Raw genomic sequence first — 26,202 nt, 5'->3', positions numbered from 1 at the left:
ATCGATAGGTGCATCTTTAATATTTATAATATTCAGGTCTATTACGTGTGCATCTGCCAACAAAGCTTTTACAGTAGCCTATTATTCACTTTGGTTTCAAATACTCTTTTTGCAGTCTTACTCTTTGCTTTCTTTTAGTGTAACCCAGATATTTTTGATTCCACGTTTCAGATTACATTTCTCAAAGGCTGACATTAGAGGGAGGTTTTTGCCGCATGGCTTTGTTAAAAAAAATGTAAAAAATCTATGCAACATGTTAACTGTCTTGATAATAACTTTAATATGTCCCAGTGCTATAGGTTGACAGCTTTACATGATCTGAGCCACACTTTTAGTGCAGCTGGTCCATTAAAGCGAGGCTTAATCTGTTGTGTAACTGCATTTACAGTTGGCCTGGATAAAAAGCAACAACCAAATAGGAAAGCGATGTGTTTGTACGAGTGTGTCTGTCAGTGCGTAGTTGTGTGTGTGCAACGAGACCTGCTGCGATTTCCTGCTACGGGTTTCCCTTTAAAAGGGGGCAAGGCTCAGTGCTGGGAATTCACGTCATTTCGCCGTTTTACACACATCCAGATCAATGAGAGAGAGAGAGAGAGAGGTGTCCAAGGCTCGCTCTCTCTCTCTTCCAGGAAGGGATTATTAACCAGCGCGCTGCCGGCATGTGAAGGAAAACAGTCGCAGACAAAAGAAGTTTTCACACGGAGCCGCGCCATGGAGCTGGACAGATAGGACGGAGAGACGGAGCGAGCGGGTCTGCATGAGCGAGCGGAGACCGCCACAACTTCTCCCCCAGTACCGAGCCGAGCAGAGCCCGCCGAGCAGAGCCGCCGCCGAGCGGGTCCGTCGGAGCGGGCGGCGCACAGAGAGAAGACAGCCGAGCGGAAAAGTGGAAGGAGACGGAGAGAAGTTGACGGGGAGATAATGTCTGAATCCTCCTCCGCTGCGACCAAGGTAACACTGCGAGCTCTTTGTTGTTGTTGTTGTTGTTGTGTTGTTGTTGTTGTTTTTTTTTTTTTGCTTTCTTTCTGCTCGGCTCTTGTCTCCCTTCCGAGCGGGTCCCTGCGGGATCTGCGGGGCTGCGGGGCTGCGGATCACCTGCTGCAGGCGGCGGAGCGCCCTCCACTTTGTTTTGCTCGTCATCTGTTGCTCCGCGCGTTCGCTCGGATGAGGAGGAGGATGATGAGGATGAGGATGAGGATGAGGAGGATGATGATGATGATGATGATGATGATGAGGAGGAGGAGGACAGGAGAAGTCGTGACTGTGCGCGACGCGCGAAATGTTCGATTTACCGCCGCGAAAAGTGATCAAAGGCGGCGGGAGAGCGCCGCAACACAGACACAACACACGCCAACGAACCGGAGCAGACAGAAGCTTTAAAAGAAGCAGCTGTCTGCTGGCCTTCATCTCCTCTAACTACACCCCCCTCAGGCTCACACTGACTTGCCGGCGAAAACAAAGTCCGCACGATTATTCGATCGACCGAAATGACTGATCGCTATCATGGCGATCGATTGCTGTCATTGATTGAGAAGAATTTCCACGGCTACCCCATCTTAATCGTAATTGGCTCATAAGGCTGCAACTAACAAGCACTTTTATTTTCCACTGAACAGTAAACCTCGGATGTTACATTTTGGCGATTTATTAGATTTGAAGATGTTCAGTGGATAAAAAAAACAAAAACAAAAACAACGAATCAATCAGATCACTGACAGGTATCAACTCTGGGTTTTTGACAGTTGGTCAGGACAATACATTTTTGATTCCACCTTGAATCGACACTAATCGGAGACAGATAATCAATTATTTCAATCATGGATAGTGGTAGCCATGGTTGTGGGTCAGACTGTGTAAACAATGTGTTGGCACTTTGTGCTGGGGATGGACTTGTCGTCCTGGTTGGCATGTTGTCATATGTTGTAATCTAAATGATTACTGATCGGTCTGTAATGAAAAGACTGAAGGAACAGCACTGGACCAGGGTTAATCCAGCTGGAGAATTGGGATCAGGACTCAGTCTCTGGGTTTGGACGTTTGAAGTTGTCCCCTTTTGCCACAACTTTTCATGGAGATTTTGCACCATTTCTTTTTGGAAATGTCAACTATCAATTTAACTAACTTGTTATTTCTATAGTATTTTCTATAGTATAAGCTCTAATAGCAGCATTTGAAATGTGAGTGGGATGGGACGATCAGCCAGAAGTAAAGTCTCTGCAGGATCCCTGGTGATTTCAAGAGAAATGTGGTGTTTAAGCCTGTCACTGCATGATTGCTGTTGCATGCTGAGGAATGATCAGCGCTTCGCTCAGAGAAGTTTTCCACCATAGCTGCCTGTAGTCTGGACTCCCCCTTCACCTCCACACTGCAACCCGGTCCTGTCACAGGCCACTTTCCCTTTTCCGCAGCAGGCTTTGTCCTCAGCCAGTCCCAGCTGGGTGAGGGCTGCTCTTTCTCAGGAGTACAGAATTTTTAGAAAGTGGATGTGAAGCTGGCGGGGACGGGGGGGGGGGGGGGGGGACTTTGCCTCTGAGAGGAGGAAATAGAAGACTGAAAGATTATTGCCAGGCCTTCACAGGAAATTCCTGGTACGTACAGTTGGAGGTCTCAGAGTGGCCGGTGTCAGCAGCAGAAAGCAGTCTGGAGCGAGAAAGCTGAGCTGCGTTTCCTCAAGAAATTAGAGTGGCATCGTGATCTCGCCTCATTTGCAGGAAAGGAAAGCAGTCAACAGAGAGGGACCACAAAGTGGAAAACCTCATACCTTAAGATAGATTTAATATGTGTGTTGCACAACAGCCGCTATAATGACCTGGAGTGGACTGCAGCTAGTAACTGCTTTCACCATCATTTAATCGGCTCATTATTTTTTGTATTTTTATCAATTCTGCCATAATGTTCCACAGCTCAAGATGTCATTGTCTCACCAACTGTCCAGACCTCAAATTAAGACTCATACAAAACAGGGCAATGATTCAGATCTGAAAACAGCAAGTGTTTGAAGTGCTTGATTAATCACTGACTTAACACGATGGACCAGTTGTTGGAATATTTGTTTTGACTGAAGACAGCAGCAGCCTCAGATGAATGTTCGGGGCTCCACGCTGAAATCCATTTGGGTCGTCATTGCTCATTTATCACATATTCTCTGATCATTTTCTAACTTTATCAGATGACAGCTGAAGCGTTTTGGGATTGGGTCGGCAACCTGTCAAAAGCCAAACATTTTAATATCATGAAAGAGATGGTGGAACTGCCGTCGTTGGTGCTTGAGTTATAAAAAGAAAAACTGGGATGATAAACTGATGAATCAAGTTCAATCTGTCATTGTTTGCCTGATCTCCTCTGGGATTTTGAGCGTTACTCAGACAAAACATTAGAAGAGGCTGGGACTTCATTGTTTTCTGACAATTTAGAGACTTATTGATCCATTCATATAATAATGGAGATATTGATGAATAAGAATAAGTCACAGTCGTAGATGCAGATGCTCAGTATGGTAATCAAAGTACTGTCCAGCACTGGCGACATTAGTGCATTTATTGATTAAAAATATTATAAAGGATGAAATATTTCAACCACCTATTGAGGGGTAAAAATTCACAGCTTTGTGATGGAAAATGAAAATCGAGCCCAGTGGACTCTGACCTGCTGATCCACTGGTTGAAGACATGGAGGTTATCACCCTGTCAAATTGTGAGCAGCTTAGTTTAGACCTTTACTGCACCACATAGCAACACACGTGCTAAAGCATGTGTGGCATTTGGTACATTAGTGTCTCCAGAATGTGTATTCACAGTACGGCAGGCATCAGTTTATTGGAGTCGACAGTGTACAGAGCAGACCGAGGCAAGTGAATGTTGTGGGTGCGTGGCGAGGTGAGGTGAGTCGGCGTGGGGCTGTTTGGGTTCAGGGCCGGTGCGTTGTGGAGCTTTGTGAGCAATGCTTTGTGTCTCTGTGTCTATTCATAGCAGGAGAGGAGCTCTTTCAGTCCTTCCGTGAACCCGCTGCCAAACTCCACTTCCTCCCCCGTCCATGCTCCCGCCGCGAGGCCAGCCAGCCGAATGGAGGACGAGCCTGCCAGGCTGCCTGCGCACCTGCGTGAGTCACACACACACACACACACACACACACACACACACACACAACCACACAGAGGAGCAGTGACTCCTACACGCATTGATCAGTTGGTCACTGAACAGGACAGATAGATTTTTTTTCTGTGTGTTTATTATCTTTTACTATAAATGTTTATGTCTGACTGAAGTGGTGATCTTGGAAATAAGATTTTTATGTGGCTCCCCTCAAAAAAACACCTGTCAATCAAAGGCTGTGGGTGGGCCTGTGCCCATGAAAGTTTGAACTTGTGGAGGTGGCAGTATCTGAGAATTTAGGACAGCAAACAGAAGCTGGAGACAGTGTTATCATAGTGAGAGGAGCCAGCATGAATAAATAAAAACTATGTGGAATATAACTTTAATAGTTAAATCCCATTGCATCCAACCACAACGACACACACACACACACACGCCATTATCACTGCATGAGTGGTGGCCCAGTCATGCTCTACCTCTCAGCTGGGAGGCGTTGAAGCAGATCTTGGGGTCAGACACCTGAATCTTGCCCCCCTCCACTGGACCAGAACTGACAGACCTACTGTAGTGAAATAACCAACAGTGGCGCTGCAGCCAGGTTCAGATAACATGGAGCAGGCAACAAATGTGTGCTGGGAATCATGGGAAGAATGAAGGGCTGGGGTAGGGGCACTAAAAAAAACCCTACAAGAAAGAGAACATGATCCCAAACATTTGAATAACAAAAACATGGCAACAGAAATATGTCTGGACTTTTATAATTCCGTGTCTCAATGTTTTCTGCTCTGCTCATGTTTTAATTAGAACATTCAATACACCAGATTTTCACTTTTCTTCTGACCATAGAATTAGCGGTGTCCTTGACGTTCCTTGAATGCATGAGGGTGAATTAGCCCTGGCTTCAAACCTCGGTGATTGAAAAAGTAAAGGCTGTGAAATGTTAGCTGTTATGGAATGGAATTTGGTCTGAATAGCTTCCCGCTTTTAAATTGATTTAAAGAGATCGAGTCCGTTTTGATGGTATGTATTCTGTTTTGAAAAGCATCTGAAACAATCAGAGCGTGTTGGATGGGATTGAGAGTGATGATGTCACGTATCAGAGCCTGAGAAACAGAGGAAAAATGGCGACGGACCTCTTTCAGTCAGACTATTCAGGATGAAAAAAAAAAAAACAAAACCCCAAAACAAACATATTCTCCCTCTAATGGCTGAAAAGTATTTTAGAAGAGAAACAGCTCAGCACCCAGTTGTTTTTATGATACAGCTTTAGTTGGTCTGGCATGACTTTTAGCTTTAGGTGGCTAATATTAGCTAACATCATATAACTTGATAAATCTTCTATATCTGACTGTGCTGATTTGCTTTCATAACTTTATGACTCTTCTCCATTGTTTGTTTTCACGGTTGTAATAGATCATAGTTGGCTCTATATGGTCATTTCTTTGATTACTTTGGAAAACAGAAATACTAACAATTACTGCTTATGTAGTGTTGTGAAAATGACACAGTTGTGTCACTCTTTGGGTGTGTTGTTGGGTACAGCTAATAAAATGACTGACACAAGGATGTCAGGCTAAAAATGGTGGCGTTTTGATGACAAGAAAACTTCTTTCTTATTGAGGTAAAATGTGTCACATCAGCACATCCACGAAAGATTGTGGGAATACAGAGATGGATTAAGATTAGACATTTTTTGACCCCAAAGCATGTCTGAGGAAGACTAATAGTAAACACCACAGGGCACCAATACTAGGTATGCTTGACTAATACGAAGGCACTGAAACACCTGGACCACCACATGGAACACCTGGGATCGGATGAGACCAGTATACAAACTAACTGGAAGTCATGCGTTTTTTTTGTTTAGAAGCACTAATGGTCTATTCATTGTCTACTAACAGAACAAACCAGATGCACTATTGGAATACAACAATATAGAGCGCTTTTCCACCAGTCAGCTTGATATTACCTGAAGCTTATTTGATTCATTTATAGGCAAGAATTAGCCCAGGAGAGAATCCACAGGGGAGTCAGTCAGGCAAAACATGTTGCAATATGTTTTGAAAAAGTAGAAAAAGCAACACGGAGGAGCTTTGGTTCGGTTGCATCAACTCACCGTTGCTTAGCCAATCATAGAACAGGTGGGGCTGGAGCTATGCCAGGAGATAGGGTAGATGTTCAAAGAGTAACCCTAAGCTGGTTTGTCAATGCATTCGTCAATATTTAACCAGGTTTTTTTTTTTTTCTTCTTTTTTTTTTCTGGCAAGTGTGAAGTTCAGGGTTGTTATGGGGCGTGGGGTTGGGTGTCTGCAAAGGCTGAGGCTGGATGAGACGCACAGGAAACTCCCTCAGCCCACTTCCTCTTTTGCATTGTTGCAGAAAAAGGAAGAACGTTCAACAGGTCCGTGCTGAGTTTCCTGCCGAGTAAACTGATGGGTCAGTTCACATCCGCATACATGTGGAAGTCCCATTTATTGTTAGTCACATTTCAAACACAGCTATTATTCTCAATCACAAAAATGTCTCTTTTTCTTCTCTTCAGTGTTTAGTTTATGGCTGCTCCTGGTAGGGATCTACTCTCCTCGCTCAGGCAGACAGCAACATGTCTTTGTCACTGCTCACACAGCCCAAAACACCTCTGTCCTTTCTCCTCCTGCTTATCTAAACACACATGTGCTGGAAAACAAGCCGTCCATTAACCCCCACACTCAGAGGGAGTTTTGTCCTCAGGAGGGAGCGGGGGAAGAGAGAGTAGTAGGAGGAGGAGGCGGCGGCGGGGGGAGGAGAGGGGAAAAAAGACAGAAAGAAAAAGAATGAGGGAGGAAATTGCAGTGTGGGCAGAAATCCGCCTTCTCCATTTCCTGGGGAGGAAGTGGATTAGATCGGGGAGAGTTGCAGCCTCCTCACACTGAAGAATGCTACCATACTCAGTTTTAACCCCTTCAGTCAGACTGAGCTGTGACAAACCATACACCTAGTTCAAGCACATCTGAAATAAGTTGTTTTCTCTTCTAATCACTCCAGAAATATATTTTTGTATTAAATTGATCTAGATCCTTTCTTTAATCTCTTGTGTTTTTTCATTATGGTCTTTCCGAACAGCCCTGAATTAGTTCGAATAATTATTAACATTCGTTTGAAAAGATATTTACAAATGAAATATATGGTATATATTATAATCTGAAATAACAGAAATAACATTGTGCATAGTAAAATGTATAATAAAATTTTTTGTGGTCAAGACACCTAATGTTAGTAAAAATAAATACATCAAAAATAACAGCAGTGGTCTGTGAAGTGCTGCACAAATACATGAACAATGTTATTGGAAAAGATGTGAACGAATATTAATAGTTATTTAATAGTCGTTATGTAATTACCAATAATTGAATGATAAATAACATTTCCAATGCACAATATTACCTACTCTGGACAATAATGATTCTGTTTAATGATAATTATTTTTTCGCAAACACATTTGTTTTGTTTTGTTTACAGACTTTTTTTTGAAATATTTAGTTAACATTAGACTGAGACTGAATGGGTCGTTGGATATTTTACTAAACACAACTCTTGTTGTTTTGTTGAGAATGAAACAATTGGCATCACTCACATGAATCCAAAGCTAACCGGCTGCTGTCAGTTAGCTTAGCTTAGCATAAAGATTGGAAACAGGAGGGAGCTGCTAGCCTGGCTCTGTACAACAGCTACAAAATCCCCCCACCAGCGCTTTTAAAGCTCTATCTTATTTGTTTAGTGACTTCCTGGAGTGAAGTTACCAGGCAACCAGCAGTTGCCTGGTAACATCACGGTGACAACAAGATTTCAGGAAATCACCCAGATGTCCAGCTGTCCCTTTGTTGTTGTTGTTTTTTTTGTTTGTTTGTTTGTTTTTTTTTTCCATTTTTGAACAAATGAAATTGAGAAGATTAGCATTATATATTAGCTTTAGGTGGATTTTCACCAGGCTAAATTGTGCTGGTCTGGTATTGTGCCAAATGCCTTGTGCTTGTAGCATCGTGTTTAGCAGACACTAGCTGTTCTTAAGAGAATTTCTTACAGCTGATCCCGTGCGGATCATTGTGTCTCAAAGTGTGGATACTGTTAGTAACCTTGACAACATGCAACTTTTTTCCCCCACAAAAACATGTGGTTTTAAGACCCTTGAAACACAACCCTCACTAATATCAATGTAATCCTGGGAGACTCAGTTGGAGTTTTTAATCGGCATAATATTTTTATTACTGGCATACAATTACAGATAGGTTGGGTCACTAAGGATTCGGCTTTTGATCCTTAGTTTCCGGGGAACAGAAGTACACACTTCTTAGTTACATATGAAGGGGTAGTCAGAATGGAACAGCAAGCTACGTCGGCTGCAATCTGTTTTTAAGTTCAGCCTCATAAGGATGCGACCTCTGAAATGGGACACAGCTATGGGGGTGTGAATGAAGTGGCATACAAGACAAGTGTGGGCTAAATGTAAGGGGGGTATTCTCAAGAAATAGACACAGCCAGAATAAAACACATGAACTACATATGAATCTGTTGTAATAAACTTCATTGTAGCTTTGAAAGAGAGCAGTAGGATGTAATAGTGGTTCGTGCTGATGCCCCACAGTAAGAAGGTTGCGTTTTCGGTTCCCGGGCTTGAGGCCTTTCTGTGCGTTCTCCAATTTCCTCCCATTGTCCAAAAACATCATGTTTAGGGTGACTGGTGACTTTAAATTGTCCATAGGTCTGAGTGCGAGTGTGAGTGGTTGTTGGTCTCTGTCTGTCTCTGTGTGTTGGCCCTGCAATGGACTGGTGACCTGTCCAGGGTGTACACCTGGACAGGTGAGCTGGGACTGGCTCCTCCCAGAACCTGGAAATGGCGTGGCAGAAGATGAATGAATAAATGAGTAAGTGAATGTGGCTTTAGAAAAAGAAATTCGCATTAAAGGGTCATTAAATGATTCATCCAGTAGCATTAGTCTGCAAATAGACAAATGTGCAGTTTTATACAGCTAGAGGAGGAGTGTCGTCAACCACCAATAATGCTTTGTTTGTCTGTTTGTGTCTAAATTGAGACGAGTACTAAAAGGCCTGGGAGGGTTTTCGCCAACACACGCACCAAATAAAGCGGCGAAGGTGCTCACGACAAACTGGATCTGCTGGGCTTTAATTCACTTCACAATCCAGACGTCCTCGCCCAACTCAAAGCCCACGTACTCAGAACATGATGCAACACAGCGAGTCCCTGAGAAAACAGTCGATGCTTAAGCTCAAGGCACTTCTCCACTGCGCTTCTACAGTAAACATACAGGAATTAGAAAAGAACAGTGGCTGCAAGAAGAGAGATATCTCACTGGATTCTAAAAAAAAAATAAATAAAAAAATCTATGTCCATGGAAACAAGACCGGCTGGTTTCCTTGGTGTGTGCGCTCACAGCTGGGTTTGCACTATGAATGCTTGTACGAGTGGGTGGATGAGTGTGAGTGAATCTTGTGTCTTTGTGCGAGGCTTGCCAGAGGTAGTGAAGGTGTATGCTGTATGAATGTACGAGTAAACGTGTGTGCATGAGTGTTTGTGTGTTGCCATAAATGACAGCAGCCCTCCCCTCTGCCGCCAGTTTCCTTTGGTCGCTCTGTCTTTCTCTTTGTGGTATACCATCACCCTTTTACAGTGTGTGTCTTTGGGGGGGTGGGGGCTGTGTTTAAAGTGGGTGTCTGTGTGTGTGTGTGTGTGTGTGTGTGTGTGTGTGTGTTTGGTCTTTTTGAGGGGAAATTTCCTGCCCCTGGAAGCAGCTCTTGTCCTCAGGAATTTCCTGAGTGGGCAGACGGCGTTTCCTGAATAAATGTTGTTGTTGTTGTTAGTGTGTGTGTGTGTGTGTGTTTGTGCATGTGTGTGCGTGCATGTCTGTGTGTGTGTTTTAACTTGCTCTCTTCTCTCTTCTGAAAGGGAAACTGTTCTCACATGCCAGCGACAGAGCTGAGCGCAGCCCCCTTCTCTTCCTGTTCACGACACCCTCCACATTTTGCTTTACTTGACTTTATGTGTCACAATGAGCACACACTTTGTGTCTCTTGTGCAATGGCTTGTTCATTTCAGACTTTAGAAGGAAAAGTTACAAAAGGAACAATCCTGCTGCACAGGAAGTTTTTTGTTTTTATATCTCTGGTGTGTTCAGAATAAGAAGAGGAAGGAGGAGGAGAGCTGGGTATTTCCTAAGGATCAGTCTGACCATTTTTTAAATGGATTGCTATCGGCTTCAATAAAGTGGATCAAAGTGTGATCTCTTCTGTACTCTGCTGTGTTTGGCCCTTCTCAGCCTGCAGCAGTGTCCTCTACAGAGGAGCATTTCACTGCATATGCAAATGAGCATTAGTGTTTGCGCGAATGTGAAAAATCTGTGGAGTGAATCACTGCTCTTAATCATTCAACAACCAACAGCAAAGAGCTGCACACAAAACATTCAGGTAGCAGTCCTGTTTTCAGCTTCAGTTAAAATGACAGCCTTTCTGAATTTCCGCACAACAGGTGTCCACTGGTACAGCTTTCTGTCTTTCTGTGGTTCCAGCTAGTCCAAAACAGTGAGACATCTTCTCTCATCACATTCAGAAGTCACATTCCTCCTGTTAATCTGGACAGTATAGCACGCATAATATCAAACTGTGACTTGGCAATGGCCGATTATTTAGCTTCTTCAGAGGCAGACATGCAGAAGATGACATGCAATGCATGTCCCCAGCTGGATTGAGAATGTGAACTGGGGGATGCTGCGATTATGTGGTGTGTGTCAAACAGAGTCTCTAAATCTCTAAACTCTAAATCTTTTTGTTTTCTACGGTCTTGGTCTACTCGGAGTCGTCACACCATTTTACCCCATTAGCCCAATTTTATGCATCTGTGAGGAGCTTGTTGTTTTTTTGTAAGCACTGCATGGTCAGACAGTGAAGCCTGTGTATACTGAGCGTTTACGATTTCTTTTCCTTTCTTAACCTTATTACACTTAAGACAACTCCAGCAGAACAGCTACTCCCTGTGACTGGCGGAGCTTCTCATATGAGCAGTTCTGGGAAATGAAATTTTGAAACAACAGGATGAGAAAAGGATGAGTGGCGTTAAATGTAATGCTTTTTTGTGACATGGAGTGTGATCCCTGACAGGTGTATCAGTGTGTCAAGGTGAGTAATTGTGAGCCGTGCTGATGGTTTGCTAGCTGTAAACCAGTGGTGCAGGACTGTTGTGTTAGATATGATCAGTCTAAGTGTTAGACTCTGTGAAATGCTGACTCAGAGGATACAGTGCTCACAGGGTGTGTGTTTCAACAAGCAGGGGCCTTCAGATTGAGCTAACAAACGTCTTTGAAGCTTGTGTGTTTCGAGGGGGGGCGGTGTTGGCTCCTGAACAAAAGGAAGGGTGGCAGTTAACGTTGGCTTCAGGAACTAACCTACAAGAGCCGGCTTGCTCCTGAGCTCAACAACCTGCTATCAGAAACAGGTCGTGCTGCTTCCTGGCCATAAAAGTTCCATGTGATTGATGATCTGTTTTATGTTTGTTTTGACTGGATGAAGTCCAGTTCTGCTGGACGGGGACAGGCACATGCCTGCCAGGGAGGAAGCAAAAGATGAAAATGAGCGACAGGGACGGGGGGGTGGGGGGGGTGGATTCACTTGACTGAAAAGTAAAGGTGTGTGTGTGTGTTTGTGTGTTTGTGTGTGTGTTTGGAGGTGGATTTTCCCCTGCCACACCTAGAGGGTACTAATATAAAGAGACGCACAAAGTGACAGGAGATTAATAGTGTGTGAGGATTAACTTATAAAATGTTTTGCTCTCATACCAACTATTTCAGGTGTGAGGAGGTCATGGCCAGCCACTCCTCCTCCTCCTTCCTCCTTCCTTCTTCCTCCTCCTCCGCCTCCGCCTGGAGAAAAAAAAAATCACTTTTCCTCTACTGAGATACCAACACCAATATCCGCCTCCTTCTGCTTTGAGAGAAAAGGCAAACATTTACTGAAGAACTGAGTGACTAAAGAGCTTTGAGTTTGGGGAGCAAAGTCCCAGCCAGTCTTTTTTTTTTTTTTTTAGTTATAGTTCATCCATGTCAAGCTAAACTGAGATTTCTGAATGCATTGGTTGTTTCTGTGTATATATTTAGACTGTTCAAAGTTTGATGGAAAATAATATGCTAGACGTACGGATCCCTGCATGGCTTAAAGTATAGGATATATGCACTTTTGTTTTAGTTTTACAAATAAATTGAAAGGAAATAGACTGAACACATTCAAATGATTAGAAACATACTCAGATACATGACCCACAAACTAACAAGACTGTCTGTCTGTCTGGTTAATATGAAAGACTCAGCTGTTAGGTCTCATTCTTCAGTGAAACTGAAAAGTTTAGGAGCTAAATCACAACCAACAGAGAGGGAATCAGCTACAATAGTCTGGTATGTGGATCAAGACAGGAGGTGGATTGGTTTTCAAACACGGACTGACAAAGGAAAACCAACATCCCGTCAGTTTTAGTACAAAACCTTGTGATTTTTACAGTCTCAGCTAAGTTGAATAAAGTGCTTAGCTGAGGCTACGTGACTTTAGTCGCCTCATGCTGCAGAAATGCTGATGTTTACTCACACTGTGGTAACCTAATACTTTTAAGCTCAAGTGCCCGACTACATACCAAAGCTATAAAGTTAAATGTCTAGTTAAATACATGCCTGTTAGCTATCAGAGTAGTTATCAAAAACACTGGCTTTTATGATACCAATATATTGCTAGCTTCTCCTAAAATGTGTCCAATTTATTTACTACACAGGCCCACTAATTGAAATTTCAGAATCCTAAATAAAGGTTATGGTTATTGTCCTACACACCTGCACAATAAATGCTGCTTACAACTTTAAACACACCAAGAAAAAGCCACAAGGACTTTTCCAATTGCAGTTAAACAAACCATGCTTTGAAAATGCTAATGCTTAGTTGTGAATTACTTAAAGCTGATAAAGTTTGGAATTTTTATTGTGTTTTTGTATCTGTCACTGGAATGTGGCTCAAGCGAAGAAGTTATTATTTAGATTAAAAAAAATAACCCGGGGTTTTAAGCAGGCAAACAGCAATTAGCAATTTGGATCACGCCATTTTATTTTTATGTTTCAGCATTGAAGCAACTTATCTGAAAATTCCAGATACCTAGACAACATTGTCAGAATTAGCACTTGCTGTATTGTTGGGATGCAGCAATATACCAGCAACAGTGCTCATCAGACGACTTGGATGTGCAGGTACATGAACTAACCAGCTTACAGAGAAACTTAGCTAAGCCCAGAAATCAGGGGTGTGGATCAGTGAGAAATGGCCACCGGAGGTCTGGGTAACAGTTTACCATCGTAAAGATGCTTTTTTCTTTTTTTCATTTCAAGATGTTGTTGCAATTTTCAGTTGGTTGAGGAAAACACAAGCAGCTGGGGCAATAGTGCAACTGTTGGTGAGACTACGTGGAGCGAAGAGAAGAGATTGTGGACGGGACCTTTAAGCTTCACAGCAGGACGGAGCTCATTAGCTCGTCTGGCTGAGAGGGGAGTTTAGGGCTTCTGTACCGCAACAACGAAACAAGATACCAGTGATCTCATCCTCCTCTTCCCTTCATTCATCCCAAGCACTTATGAGTTGCCTTGGCAACTCGTGTGTGTATGCGTGTTCATGAGTTTGAGCGGGGGCCTGAGAAAACACAGAGTGAAAATTATGTGTCATCAGAGAGGATTAGGAGCCCACGGTTTGGTAAAGGGCTTGGGATCCTGCTGCTGCCGTGCTTGAGGGTTTTATTCAGTGTAAACACACACACACGTATATACACTCTTTTGAGCGCTGTGAACCTGAGCCGCGTTCAACAAAGGCAGAGACTAATGACAAGGAAGAAATTGATTTTCTTTCTGTAATGCACAACAAATCTGTAGCATATTCTCTGACTGAAAACAACCAAACAGTACAAATTCATCAGCTAGAGGAAAGACTTTGAGTGTGTTGAAAGAGTGCAAGGGGCTCGCTCTCTTTTGTCTATCATCCTCTTTTCCACCTTAAAGTGAGCAGAGGATATTTGACGCTGTCCCAAAAGAAAAGGAACAGCATCATGTTTAGAACCAGTACCTATAATGAGATAAGACTGTGGGCAAATTGAACGTGACTAAGATTTTTTTTTTCTTTTTTTTTTCCTGAAGTCAGAGATGATCAGTGACTCACTGAAAGCCGTCATAGTTGTCAGTTTCTGTCAGTGGGAATTAAGGTGGAGGTGCATAACATCAACAACAATCATAACACAGGGATGAAACCTGAGCTGGAACTGGCTGCAGACGGACTTGTAGCTTTGATAGCATGACAAGGCTTCTCGGCTGTCACCCTCAATGACTCAGGGTTAACATATAGAGGCCTTGGAAATAACTTTTTTCTGTGTTACAGTAAATATTTCAGTGTGACCAATGGCACTTCCTCCTCCCTGCATGAAATCAGTCTGACTCTTATGTGAACACAGTTCTTTGACCTGGTCACTCCCTGAAAGGAAACATCAGACTCCACAAATTAGGGTCAGGGTCAGTAGAGTCAGAGCCCACAGGTGGATGCTGGGGTTGAACTGGCGTCCTGAACCAGTCGCTGGTTGCCAACACACAGTCAGTAGAAAAGAGCTCAGGACTGGATGTGATATCCTGTGCTCAGCACTGGCTGAATTTCTTCTTCCCTTCCTGTTTGTCACTGTCTAATCCTCCTGTTCCTGCAATTTCATCTCGTCTGCCTTTATTTTCTCTCTGCTCTCACACACTATCCACTGCTGCTCTCGTAACTCTCTCCTCTCTGTTTCCACTCTTCCTTTTCTCCTTTCTGTGGGGCTGCTGTCTGTTAATAAACCTCCCAGCGTCACCTTAACCTTACCGCAGGAAGTTTCCTGTCCTGAAACGAAGCCCATGCTGGATTGCTTCCTGCCAAAGTGTGTTGTGGGACACGTTTGTCTAGGCCCCCTTCTTCCTCCTTCTCCTCCTCCTCCTCCCTTCTCCTCCCCCTGTTGCTTCTCCTTTGGGCTCTGTGCAGATGGCTGAGGCCGGCAGACCGGATCTCGGAGGGGTTTTGGCAGTGCAGCACCTCTCTCCGGCCCTGGAGAGAGCATACCGCAGTCATGACCTTGTGACCCAGGCTTCACTGCTGCCCGCCTCAGCTTCGCTGCTCTCACAACTCAGCCACAAGAGACAAACGTACATCTGGTGCATGCAGTGCTTGATCCAATATTGATAAAAAGTCAATGATATAGTCAGTTAGTATTTTATTGCCTCTGGATTTATTTCTGTTATGTAGTCCAGTCATATTTATACATCCTTAACCGTTAACTGATTCTTTTATGATTAAGGGGGGGGGGGTTAGAAGTGTGTGTGTGTGTGTGGGGAGGGGGGGGGGGGCGTACAGTATATTACACATACTAGATAATGTACCCAAGATAAGATTTTTACTCTGATATTGTGCCAAGAAATAAGTGGAAACTCAGAAGAAAAGAAGAAAATGTGGAGAAATAGGATTCCTTATCTGCCCACCATTAGTTCCTGTGGCTGTGAAACACCTGTATCCCATTCCCTGACACTCTGGTAGGATGTCTGTTGACAGACTTGGGGTCAGAGCTTGACAGGCTGTAAACTCTGCTTCAGATAACCTAGGCCTTCATGGGCTTATCGACAGTGCTCGTGCCCCTATCTGAATATAGAGTACTGGAGGGGAAAGGAAGAAATGGGAAGCTGACAATCTAGACAGGGTTTCTTTTTATATTGATTGCTCTCCGTGAAAACTTCCTTTGTTTGACGGGTGAGGGGAGTTGGAGGGAGGGAGGCCTGAAAGTGAGTACAAGGTTCCTATTACTTCTGTGACAGTGACATTGGCGGCCAAAGATAACAGCTGTCCAACTCCCAGAGGAAGCGTTTGAGTCTGGGTGATAAGTGAGATGTTAGAAATGAGTAGTAATGCTCCATGTGGGTGTCTTGGATGTTCTGATCAGAGCTTTGCACTGCTGAACGTCTGTTTTTGTGTCTGTGCGTGTGAAAAAAGGAAGGAGACAGAAAACAGAGGGGGTGAGTCTGAGTCATACTTTAAAGCATTGGGTGACACAGAGTGTAAGATAATATGATGAGGTGGCAAGATTGGTGGTAACCAGGGTAAAAAAAGGGTCAGCAATGTTCATGTGTCAGACAAAATCAGGATTAAATAAAAACACGATTAAAAATGTCTGTTGGTAAAGTCAATAGGTCTAAAGGCCAATAGAGGCTAACAGTCTTTGGTATTTTTATTTTATTGGCGCTAATTTGGTCAAATTGTTTGTTGATTATTTAATGGACATATTTTAGGTTTAGTTGGCTTTTTGAGTAGCCCTGCATCGATTCAGTGGTTGCTAGAGGAACTCCATCTTAGCACGGCAGCATCGGCACTGGGCTCAAATCAGCCTTGTAACTGTGTGGTTAATGTGGGATAGTCCTCTGACATCATAACTAAAAGAAGATGTAATTGCTGTTTTGATCTCTATTTTTGTCAAGATTTCTTGTTATCTCCTGCGTTAAATAACGTATGGACAGACACATTGCGGACTGAAGTAGACTGAGGCAGACAGAAGTCATATTATTGCCGCCTCCACAGCAGCTGTAAAGAAAAGAAAAGAAAAGAAAAAAAAAAAAAAAGCAACATGTTTCCGTGTCACAAAAACAAAACGTTGCAGATAAATATCCTTTGCAAACAAAATTACAGTGAAGCTGAAGTTTTGCAGCGATGACTTTCACAGGTCCCTCTCACTATCATCTCTAATTTGCCTGCTAGTCACCAGTGCAGATGTTCTACACTTCTGTTCCCACGGCAATGAGAGAAATGTAGCGGAGGGGGGAAAAGATGCTGTCATCATCACTGCTTCCTTTGCTTGTTTCCCTCCGCGTATCTTTTTTCGTTCATACACAAACTAATAAACTGTCCGCTCTGATGTGCCTGTCAGAGGCCAAGAGAGGAGAGCAGAGCAGATCAGAATAGATTAAATAAAATGACAGACTGACCCTCTTTCTCATATACCCCACTCCTCCTTTTACCCTACATTCATTTTGTATTCTTCCCCTCAATCTATCATCTCCTAATCTTTTATTCTCACCTCCTCTCCCTTTCTGACTCTGCCTCCTCCTTCATCTTTTCTCTTTATCTCTGCCACCGTTCCCGTAATCGCTCCCTCCTTTTGGCTTTTATCTCCACTTCCTCAATATCCTTTTTACTGCCTCTGCCTCCTTCCTTCCTCCCCCCCGCCTTCCCCTCCTCCTTTCCTCCCTACCCCTCCCTCCCCTTCACTCTCCCCTCCTTCCTGCCTTTCCTTCTTTCTTCCTTCCATGCCCCCAACCCCCTGTCCTTTTGCTTTTTCTTCACTGAGCTCATCCTTCTCTCTTCCTCCACCTCAATTTTTCTGCTTCTCCACCAAACCCTGGTCTCAACTTCTTCTTGAATCTGTCCTCCTCCAGGTTTGCAACCAGTCTTTTGGAGCAGGGAGGATGTGGCCCAGTGGCTGCGGTGGGCTGAGAAGGAGTTTGCCCTGCGGCCGATCACCAGTGGCTCTTTCCAGATGAATGGCAAAGCCCTGCTGCTGCTCACCAAGGAGGACTTCCGCTACAGATCCCCCCACTCTGGTACTGCCTCTTCTTTTACCCTCCTACTGCATTTCTTCGAGCCATTAAAGGTGTTGTCCAGGTTGGGAAAACTGGAGACATCAGTGAAAAGAATGAAATGACTCATTTTATTGATTGCATTAGACTTTTTTTTTTTTTTTTTTTTTTTTTTTTTGGTCCAACTGGAGCAGGACCCAGACTGGAAAACAAAATTTACCAAGTAGGAAGGAAGAACTGTTTTAGATCATGGAAACACACAGAGTCCAAATCATGGAAAAAGTGGTGCAACTATACATAGGAGCTTCTTTTTTGGGGGGAAAAAAGTGACACCTGCTGCCACAGAGTGACTGATTGGAGTAAAGAAAATCGAAAACTGATGGTTTGACTCTTGGAGATGAGCTGATTAATGAATATGATAAAAATTACTATTGGATGACCTCTGAACAGCTGTGGCCTCATCTGGCCATTAAGAGAAATATTAATGTTTAGGTGTGTTTCTGCTGCTGTAAAATAATTGCGTTTCCAGCAAACCCGTGCCCTTTAAAAAATCCATAAAGCCTGCTGGAGTTGAGGAGGGAAGGTGGCAGTCAGGCGACAGTGGTGGGTGGCAGCTGTCGTAGTGGAGCTGCTGAGGGAGGAAGTAGATCGTTGATCAGGAAGTACAAACCGACCTCAACTGACTGTTTCCCTGGCAACGGCAGTGGCCAGCCCCTTACGAGTAAAACGTAAAAAGTCAGGTCTGTTTTTCCTCAGTGGAGTTTTGGATTTCGGTTCTAAAAATGAAACAGGATTTCAAATCGGCTTGCATGTGACTGCTGGTGTCTTGGAAATTTTGTACAACCCAGGGAGGAAGTCAGTTCGGTGTGGTGTGGTTCAGGGTGATAGTCATAAGAGTGGGATGTAATCAGTGGTCAGCATTGTGAAATATCTAGATAAGACTGGAAAAATTCTCCATAGACCAGAAAATGTGGTAATTTAGGGTCATTTCAGGTTCAGCAATGAGCAGAAGTTGTATGGAAGAACAGAAATGACCCAAAATAAATACATGGACACAAGCTGAAAAAGAAAACCAATAAGTAATAATAATAAAATAAATTAATAAATAAATAAATAAAAATCAGAGGATAATTTAAATAAGCTTTTTTCATTTCAGTAGGAAATAAATGTTTTTATTTTATTTTTTTATCTTTACCTTATTTGTATTTCTTTGTTTCGCTGTCTGTTGATAGAGTGTAGTATTAATGATGCATGACTGATTAAATCACTTCAGCCCTGCTGGTGGTGTATAAAGCCAAGCTGACTGCTGGACATGCTACTGATGCTGAAGGATCTTTAGCTTTTATCTTCTTCTTGACAGTTGAGTTGCCCACTTGCTCATACAATCCAGAAACACAGAATTAGATGCTACAGAAATTCAGTAATAATTTATGTTGTGATACTTGCATCTATTATATTTTCAGTTTAGTGGAAAATAGATTTTCATTTACATTTTCAACCATATTTTTAAAATGTATTTGTATTTTTTATATTTGTCTTTGTATTTATCGCAGATTTGTTTTTATATTTATGGATTTATTAATTAATAGTTTCAGCTTTCCATAGATTTGGAAAGAAAGTCTGTAAAAGTAAGTAAAAGTTATTCCGTACAGCTTGAACAGAGTTGGGACATTTACTTTTATATATATCTTCCCTTTCTCAGAGCCCCCACTCTGCTCTTTCACAGTATATTACTTGTTATGACACATAATCTGTTGTTAGAGAGAGATATGGCCCAGCTGACAGCTGTTGTCAAGCCTGTATCAGGATGTTTCCATTTCAAATCTATGCAAAATGTTCGTATGCTGTCAAGAAACTGAGGTTTGGGAGAAAAGTCTGGAAAGTGTGAGTCATCATTACAGGTTTTACTAGTTGTTGTTAAGTGTTTGTTGTTTCATGCAAGTGCAATCTTTAGATAACTTTTTCCCCCCACATAACTTGAAATATTACTTGGTGTATAAAGACAAAGCATGCACTGACAGATGAAGAGATGCTTTGGCCGTTTCGTTTGTAGCGACAGTGAAATGTAAATTTTAGGGAACGGAGCACAATGGGCTTGTGGGCTTTTGGCATGTGATGTGACTGTTTCCTCCTTTGAGCAATTAAAAGAATGGAGTTCCCATCACTCCCTGCTGTCTGCCATATTTCTTTGTAACACTAGAGTGTGTTCTTTATTCCTGGAATATCTGGCCTAACGTCACTTCCAATACTTCCAGTTTTTAAAGTTGTATTGCGGCCACATGTGAAGAATAATGTTTGATGGCAAAACCTGTGTACTTGTTATGACTGCAAGCTGAAATTGAAAACCAAAACAAAGGTTCTTGAACCAGGAAGCAGGAATTTTTTTGATACTGCAGCTCAGTGCCACAGAGCCAGAAAGTGAGAACTGAAAGGTGTGGGTGTGTATGAGTGGCTGAGTGTGTGTTTTCACCACCTCTTCCTTCATGAGAGTCATTTCCTCGTTTAAGGGAGGCGTTAAGCAGGGATCAGATCCTGAGAGATGGCAGTCACTTCATTGTAGAAATGGATATTTGTTAGCAGTCTAAATGTTTTATCATGCTGGTTGAGTTGTTGTTGTTGAGGCAAAACAAACAGCTGTTAAACATTCGATGAACTTCGTCCTCAGCCTTTGTACCTGCAGTCCATACAGGTCTATGACCCACTTAATTGTGCCACAAACCACCTATTTAATTCTTAGGTAAATCGTATTCTGATTTTCAAATCCAATATTTTGGGCTTCAGGAAAACTCTCCTGACAAGAAACAGCAGCAATTCTGCGAAAACAAGTTAAAACATAAATCACTTGAGTTTAATGTGATTATCTTGCTCTGGGAATCAAAGTACTTCTTCTCAGCAAGGAGGCTCACTGGGCACAGTCCATTTTTGACAGCTCGCAGGATTGTTATGGTTGATTATGTAGGAAATATATATATATATTTTTTTTTTGCCCGCCCCCGCTCCTAAAACTTTCTGATGTGGTTTCTGTTTCTTCTGTAACTCTTCCATTATTACTCAAACTGCCTGCTGCCTGGAAAGCAAAGAGAAGGAGAAGGGGGAAGCAGATGCTGTGGTTGACGTCAGTACTTGATTTCCCATTTTACGAAGACGTGAAATGCCATGGGGAGATGTGCGCTAACCTCTGACCTTGTGTGTCTCTGCAGGCGATGTCTTGTATGAGCTCCTGCAGCACATTTTAAAGCAGAGGAAGCCTCATGTGTTTTACCCATCTGCCTACTTCCCTGGGAACTCCTTCCACTCATTGCCTGAGAGTGCTGTGCAGCACCTGAAGCTCGAAGGTCAGTCCAATACATGGCATTTTATTATTTAATATTAGCTCCGCAGTGCCACACAATATCATGAGGTCATATCCTTTAGCTATAAAAGTCATTGGAAGCCACACGCCATAAGAATCTGGGTTTTTTGTTGATTATACACTTACTTATTTTTACACATAATTTTACAAAATTGTGAAGCCATAACTAGTGTACGAACTATCAATTCATATCCAAGAACAATCGATCACCATCCAAAAAAAAAAAAAAAAAAAAAACCTCCCTATGTTAAGAGTCAAACTAATTTGCAACAAGACATCCAGCAATGTCCAGTATTAGCCAGCCAAACACTGTAGCAATTGTGTGATGAAATATTTCTTGTGTAGTCAAAAAAAAAACAAAAAAAAAAAACATGACATGTTGATGCTCATGACAGTGATAGTGCAAGTTGACAGTAAATACTATGTCCAATGACGGACACAGATGAATGGCTCTTAGAATTGTCCACAGGAATTATACAGCTAATTTTTGACTAATGGAAACTATGAGCTCATTATACCCAAGAGTTGCATGCAAGTTGATTTAAAAGTCGATAGCTGACTTTGAGCTCCTTATGCCATAAATAATACAAAACGAGAAAGCACAGACCTCCTCGCTGTCTTGTGTTGAAGGAGGAAGAATTAAAACTCTTTGGAACAGTCAGATGGATGGAGCAGGAATTAGCTCGCATGTTGACAGTAAAACCTGTTCCACAAGGAAACTCAACCAGGCTGCAGCAAACGGCCCAGTAAACTGGCCCACAGGGAAATGATTGAATCTCTGGCATTTATTTCTTTTGCCTTCCTTGTTTTGAGGCCTCTTGTTTATTGACTTCTAAAAAAATGGTGTCCTCTCGTGTTTAAATGGAGTAAGAGCAGAATTCAAGCCACTTCAACACGAACCAGAACCTAGGCCTTCAACCAGAACACGAATGTAAATGTGACATATGAGTGACATCTAGTGGTTATTTCCATGTAGTCTCCCGTAGAACACTGGCACAGAGGATAAATATCACAGTGCACAATGGGCCACTTCATAACAAGCTCAGTTTCAGACAGATTTTCATGTAACAATGGATGATGGAAAAAGTTAAGAAATTCTAGTTTTGTCCAAGTTTAGTTTCCTCCAACGTGGCTCCCTGCTCAGCGGTTGAAAGTCCTGCCTTCATAATCAATGTGTATTTACTGTTGGCTTACCTCAATGGAAAACACAGGAACTGGTACACGCCCAACGGCTTTACTCTCAGTCCTTCTTTGGACAAATCCTGGCTGTGATTCACAGGTACAAAGATAGATTGTAACTGCGCATCAACCTCTGAGGCTGAAAACTGAAGCCAACACTTAAAATTGCCAAAAATTACATTTCCTCAAAGGCCACTTGAGTGTCCAGCAGTGAATCAGTCCACATAGATCCTGGTGAAAGTGGAGAAGCCAGCTTTACCTTCACAAACCGGTGGGAGAGGCCACAGAAGATACACCCATCTGTATTTACAGCCCAGTTCATCTAATGATGAATGTGCTCGTACAGGGCTGCAATGAATGAACTTCATTGGTCGCTGTACCACCAGTACAATGAAATTTGGCCACTAACAGTTATTGTCACAATCAGTTGAGTGTCGTTTGAGGTAATTCTTACTATTTTGATATAAATCCAGTCATTCAGATAGTAACGATCTTTTGTTTTTTCAGAAACGGTACGACGGGGGCCACGTGGTACGGAGCCGCTCCCCCAGCATCCACCAACCATTGAGCTACGGCACCGCTCGCGCTCCCCTCACCATCAAACCCCGCGACGATCTCCTTTGGAACCCAACCACCCTCGTGGCACTAACGAGGACTCCCTCCAAGCCTTCTCTCAGCTGCCCGACAGCAACCACCATCTGCCTGAGGAAATATACCCCCTGTCAGTGTCTCCAGCCGCGCCAAATGGGCGCTGCACGACCCCCCGAGAACCGCCCTGCCCAGGCAGCCCTGGGGGCCAGGAGGCGGGCCCTCCTCGCGTCATCCAGCTCATGCCCAGCACCATCATGAACCCTCTGCTCCTCAGCCCGGGCAGGAGCGGTGTTGGGGGTGCTGGCATGGACTTCAGACACAGCCGCGGCGGACCCCTGTCTCAGGTGACACTTGAGAACGGGCGTGAAAGCAAAGTCCACGGCCACCACCATCCCATGCCACTAGCACAGCAGCAGCAGCAACAGCACCTACTGCAGGAGGAGGCGCTCTACAGGAACCAGGTCATCATGCCCGTCTCTCCTCCAGAGGAGCAGCAAATGCCCATTGGGCGGATAGCAGGTAAGAGTCATAACTGACAGGGCAGAGGATTTCAAGCTGCATGAGTTGACATTGCTATCTGAAAGCACAGCAACCTCCATCAAAATCAAACTCACCCAGTTTTCCTTTTGTACCCCTGCAGACTGCAGGCTGCTGTGGGACTACGTCTACCAGCTCCTGTCAGACAGCAGGTACGAGAACTACATCCGCTGGGAGGATCCTGAGAACAAAGTCTTCCGCATCATGGACCCCAACGGCCTGGCCAGGCTCTGGGGCAATCATAAGGTAAACGCTCATCCTCCGTTCACTCATCTGTCCGAGCAGGGCATCGCAGGAATCACAAAAGACAGATTTTCTATAAAATGTTTTTATGATTCATGGCATGAAATCTGTTCTAAGATCACCACCTGACTGTCATAGATTTGGTTTTATGGTTCAAGAACTGTAGCAAGAGCCTGGTTGCTAGTTTCAGCAGCATTCAGAAAAAAGACAGACAACACAACAAGACAAACTTCCCGATCGGAGTTTGATTGCCAGGAGGAAATAAAGTCATGTTAATTTGTTTGTCGTGCTCAGACCGGACAGTTGCTTATGTAGCGTTTGAAGGCATGTTGTCTCTGCTGCCCCTAGGTGGCAATGCACGTTTAATGTTTCAAGGATCATATCACAAAATGAAAGGTGGGCACCCAACGTTAGAGCTGTGGAGTTACTTTGCTCCCATGTGACCAAAACATAAAGTGATGCTTTAAATAGCAAAGAGAAAGTGCAGATTTAGAAATATACTAATTGCACTGTTGCCCGTTGACCTCTTACAGAACAGGACAAATATGACGTACGAGAAGATGTCGCGAGCACTGAGACACTACTACAAACTGAACATTATCAGGAAAGAGCCTGGACAAAGACTTCTGTTCAGGTAGGTCAACTGAAATGAAGCTTTTTAGAAACCTTACCAAACATAATCAAAGATTCTTAAATGACCAAACCCTGACTTGTTGCCTGCGTCTCGTCCACCAGGTTCATGAAAACTCCTGACGAGATCATGAACGGACAGACGGACCGACTGGAGCATCTGGAGTCCGACACAGATGAACAAATCTACATCAAAGAAGAATGCTGAGGAACTCCGGAATAAAGCAAAAGGGTCCATGAACTACTTAGTACTACTACAGCCGCTGATGCCTTTCAGACGCAGCTTGTACAATCCGTGTTGAATCTGGAGAGACACACATGGATCTCTCATCTGATTGCCTTAGGATGATAATTTTCTCAAGTCAAAATGAAACAAGAAAGAAAAACAAAAAATAGCAGCCCCCGTTGTGTTTATTTTCCTGACGGACAGAAACTGAAAGGACGTCCTGAGTTTTCCCTTTTATTTTTAAATGAACTGCAAAAGCCAATCACCATGTGCTTATGTCACTTTTCTGATTTTTTTTTTTTTTTGGTCTCTCACATGCATTATACTAAGGAATTTTGTAAAAAGAAATTTGTGTATGTGTGTGCGTGAGCGTTTGTGTGACTGGACTGTTTTCACAGTGGAATAAACATTTTTGATCAGACGGACTCCTCAGCGTGGTGACGCTCACACAGATCACGTGTCTATGAAACGCTCACCGACTGTCGTTCCCCACGCAGCCACAGGATGGCAGTGGTGTCCAACTCTTATGAGCAGTTTCCCCCACAGTTCACCAGTTCATCACCTTCCGCATCCCCCCGGGTGGAGATGGAGCTGTGAGATGTTTGAGAAGGAGTTTTTCTTCATATCTTTTGCTGCTAATTAAGCCAACATCTCGTGTGTGCCCTACTTCTCCGGATGCGCCCTAATAGATAAAATCCCTCACACAACTCCACGGTTAAATCATATTTGAATCTTTTGTCAAAATAAGAATACTTTCAGGGGGCGTGAATTTTTAGTCTGGAAATGAAGATGTAACGAAGGTATGACATTAATTTGAGGCCCTGTTTGGCCAGATCTATACGCAGTTAACTGATGATTATCACACTATGGTTCATTTGGGTGTGAAAGCGGGGGGCAAACTGTCTTTCTTTCGAGATCAGTCAACGTGACGGTCATGACTTGAGGCGTATGTGAGCAGGAAAGGGCTTGTCAGAGTAATCGGATTACTGCTGTGGCGGCGGTGCGCCGTGCGCTCCGGAGTCTCCATAAAAGTTAGCGCGCACAGAGCGGAGCTGCCAGACGGGGCAGAGACGCGGCGGAGCGCGGAGCTGAAGCGATCGATACGGACCGAGCCCATCCAGTTCCACAGCGGGAGCAGGGCCCGATGCTCCGGGCGCTCTCTCCCCTCCTCCCCAGTCCACCGACAGGACGCAGTGAGCGCTCATCGCCCGCCCGAGTCTGACAGAGTCCGCCGGGCTCTGGACTATCGGGGCGGCTCTGGACGCGGGAGGATCTCGGCTGTGCGGCGGATGAGATGCCCGCGCTGCCGCGTTAGGAGAAAAACAAGTCCAAGAAGAAGAAATCGTGTCTGATTGTGAAAAGGCTGCTTGATTAGATTTTTTCCTGCCTGCTTCCAAGGACCCAAATGTGTCCAGATCACAGACTCACCACTGGATTGTAGCAGCGGCCCCACCGATGGTTTAAAAAGGGCTTGAAGGCGCGGGAAGGGAGTGGGACAATTACAGGTAAGAGCCCATTCAGACCACCCAGCCCTGGAGACATACATGAACTTTCCCCGGTCAGGTAGTGCGGCTGGCACTGCAGCTGCTCTTCACACTAACGCCCCTACATGCGTCCAGCCACCAATCCCCCTGTTTTAACATTAATCTGCAATGTTAAACAACGTGAGGAGTTCACATCAGTTGTTCCAGTTATGTTTAGGCTCAGCAGGGG

At 43.7% G+C, this 26,202-nt stretch overlaps 1 protein-coding gene across 2 annotated transcripts; it reads left to right on the top strand.

Moving 5' to 3' along the window:
* Positions 1-552: 552 nt before the first annotated feature.
* Positions 553-24,912, top strand: etv6 (ETS variant transcription factor 6). Of its 2 annotated transcripts, none has more exons than XM_029495110.1 (8): positions 553-951; positions 3,972-4,098; positions 17,591-17,755; positions 20,932-21,066; positions 22,770-23,372; positions 23,494-23,636; positions 24,167-24,267; positions 24,369-24,912. In XM_029495110.1, exons 1-8 carry the CDS (start codon positions 922-924, stop codon positions 24,469-24,471), a joined length of 1,407 nt encoding a protein of 468 aa, XP_029350970.1. In that variant the 5' UTR covers positions 553-921; the 3' UTR covers positions 24,472-24,912. The 2 variants fall into 2 exon arrangements, with proteins under 2 accessions (XP_029350970.1, XP_029350969.1); XM_029495109.1 differs by having other exon boundaries at positions 3,969-4,098.
* The last annotated feature ends 1,290 nt before the right edge of the window (positions 24,913-26,202 follow it).

The sequence above is a fragment of the Echeneis naucrates genome, chromosome 23 (assembly GCF_900963305.1).
Source record: "Echeneis naucrates chromosome 23, fEcheNa1.1, whole genome shotgun sequence".
NCBI lineage: Eukaryota > Metazoa > Chordata > Actinopteri > Carangiformes > Echeneidae > Echeneis > Echeneis naucrates.
This window is presented reverse-complemented; position numbering and strand designations above follow the sequence as displayed.

Excerpts from the sequence above, each read along its gene's own strand:
- etv6 (XM_029495109.1), top strand. The coding sequence starts at position 922 with ATGTCTGAATCCTCCTCCGCTGCGACCAAG. Across the intron at positions 17,756-20,931 it reads CTACAGATCCCCCCACTCTG|GCGATGTCTTGTATGAGCTC; the intron begins GTACTGCCTCTT and ends GTGTCTCTGCAG. Across the intron at positions 23,373-23,493 it reads GCCCATTGGGCGGATAGCAG|ACTGCAGGCTGCTGTGGGAC; the intron begins GTAAGAGTCATA and ends GTACCCCTGCAG.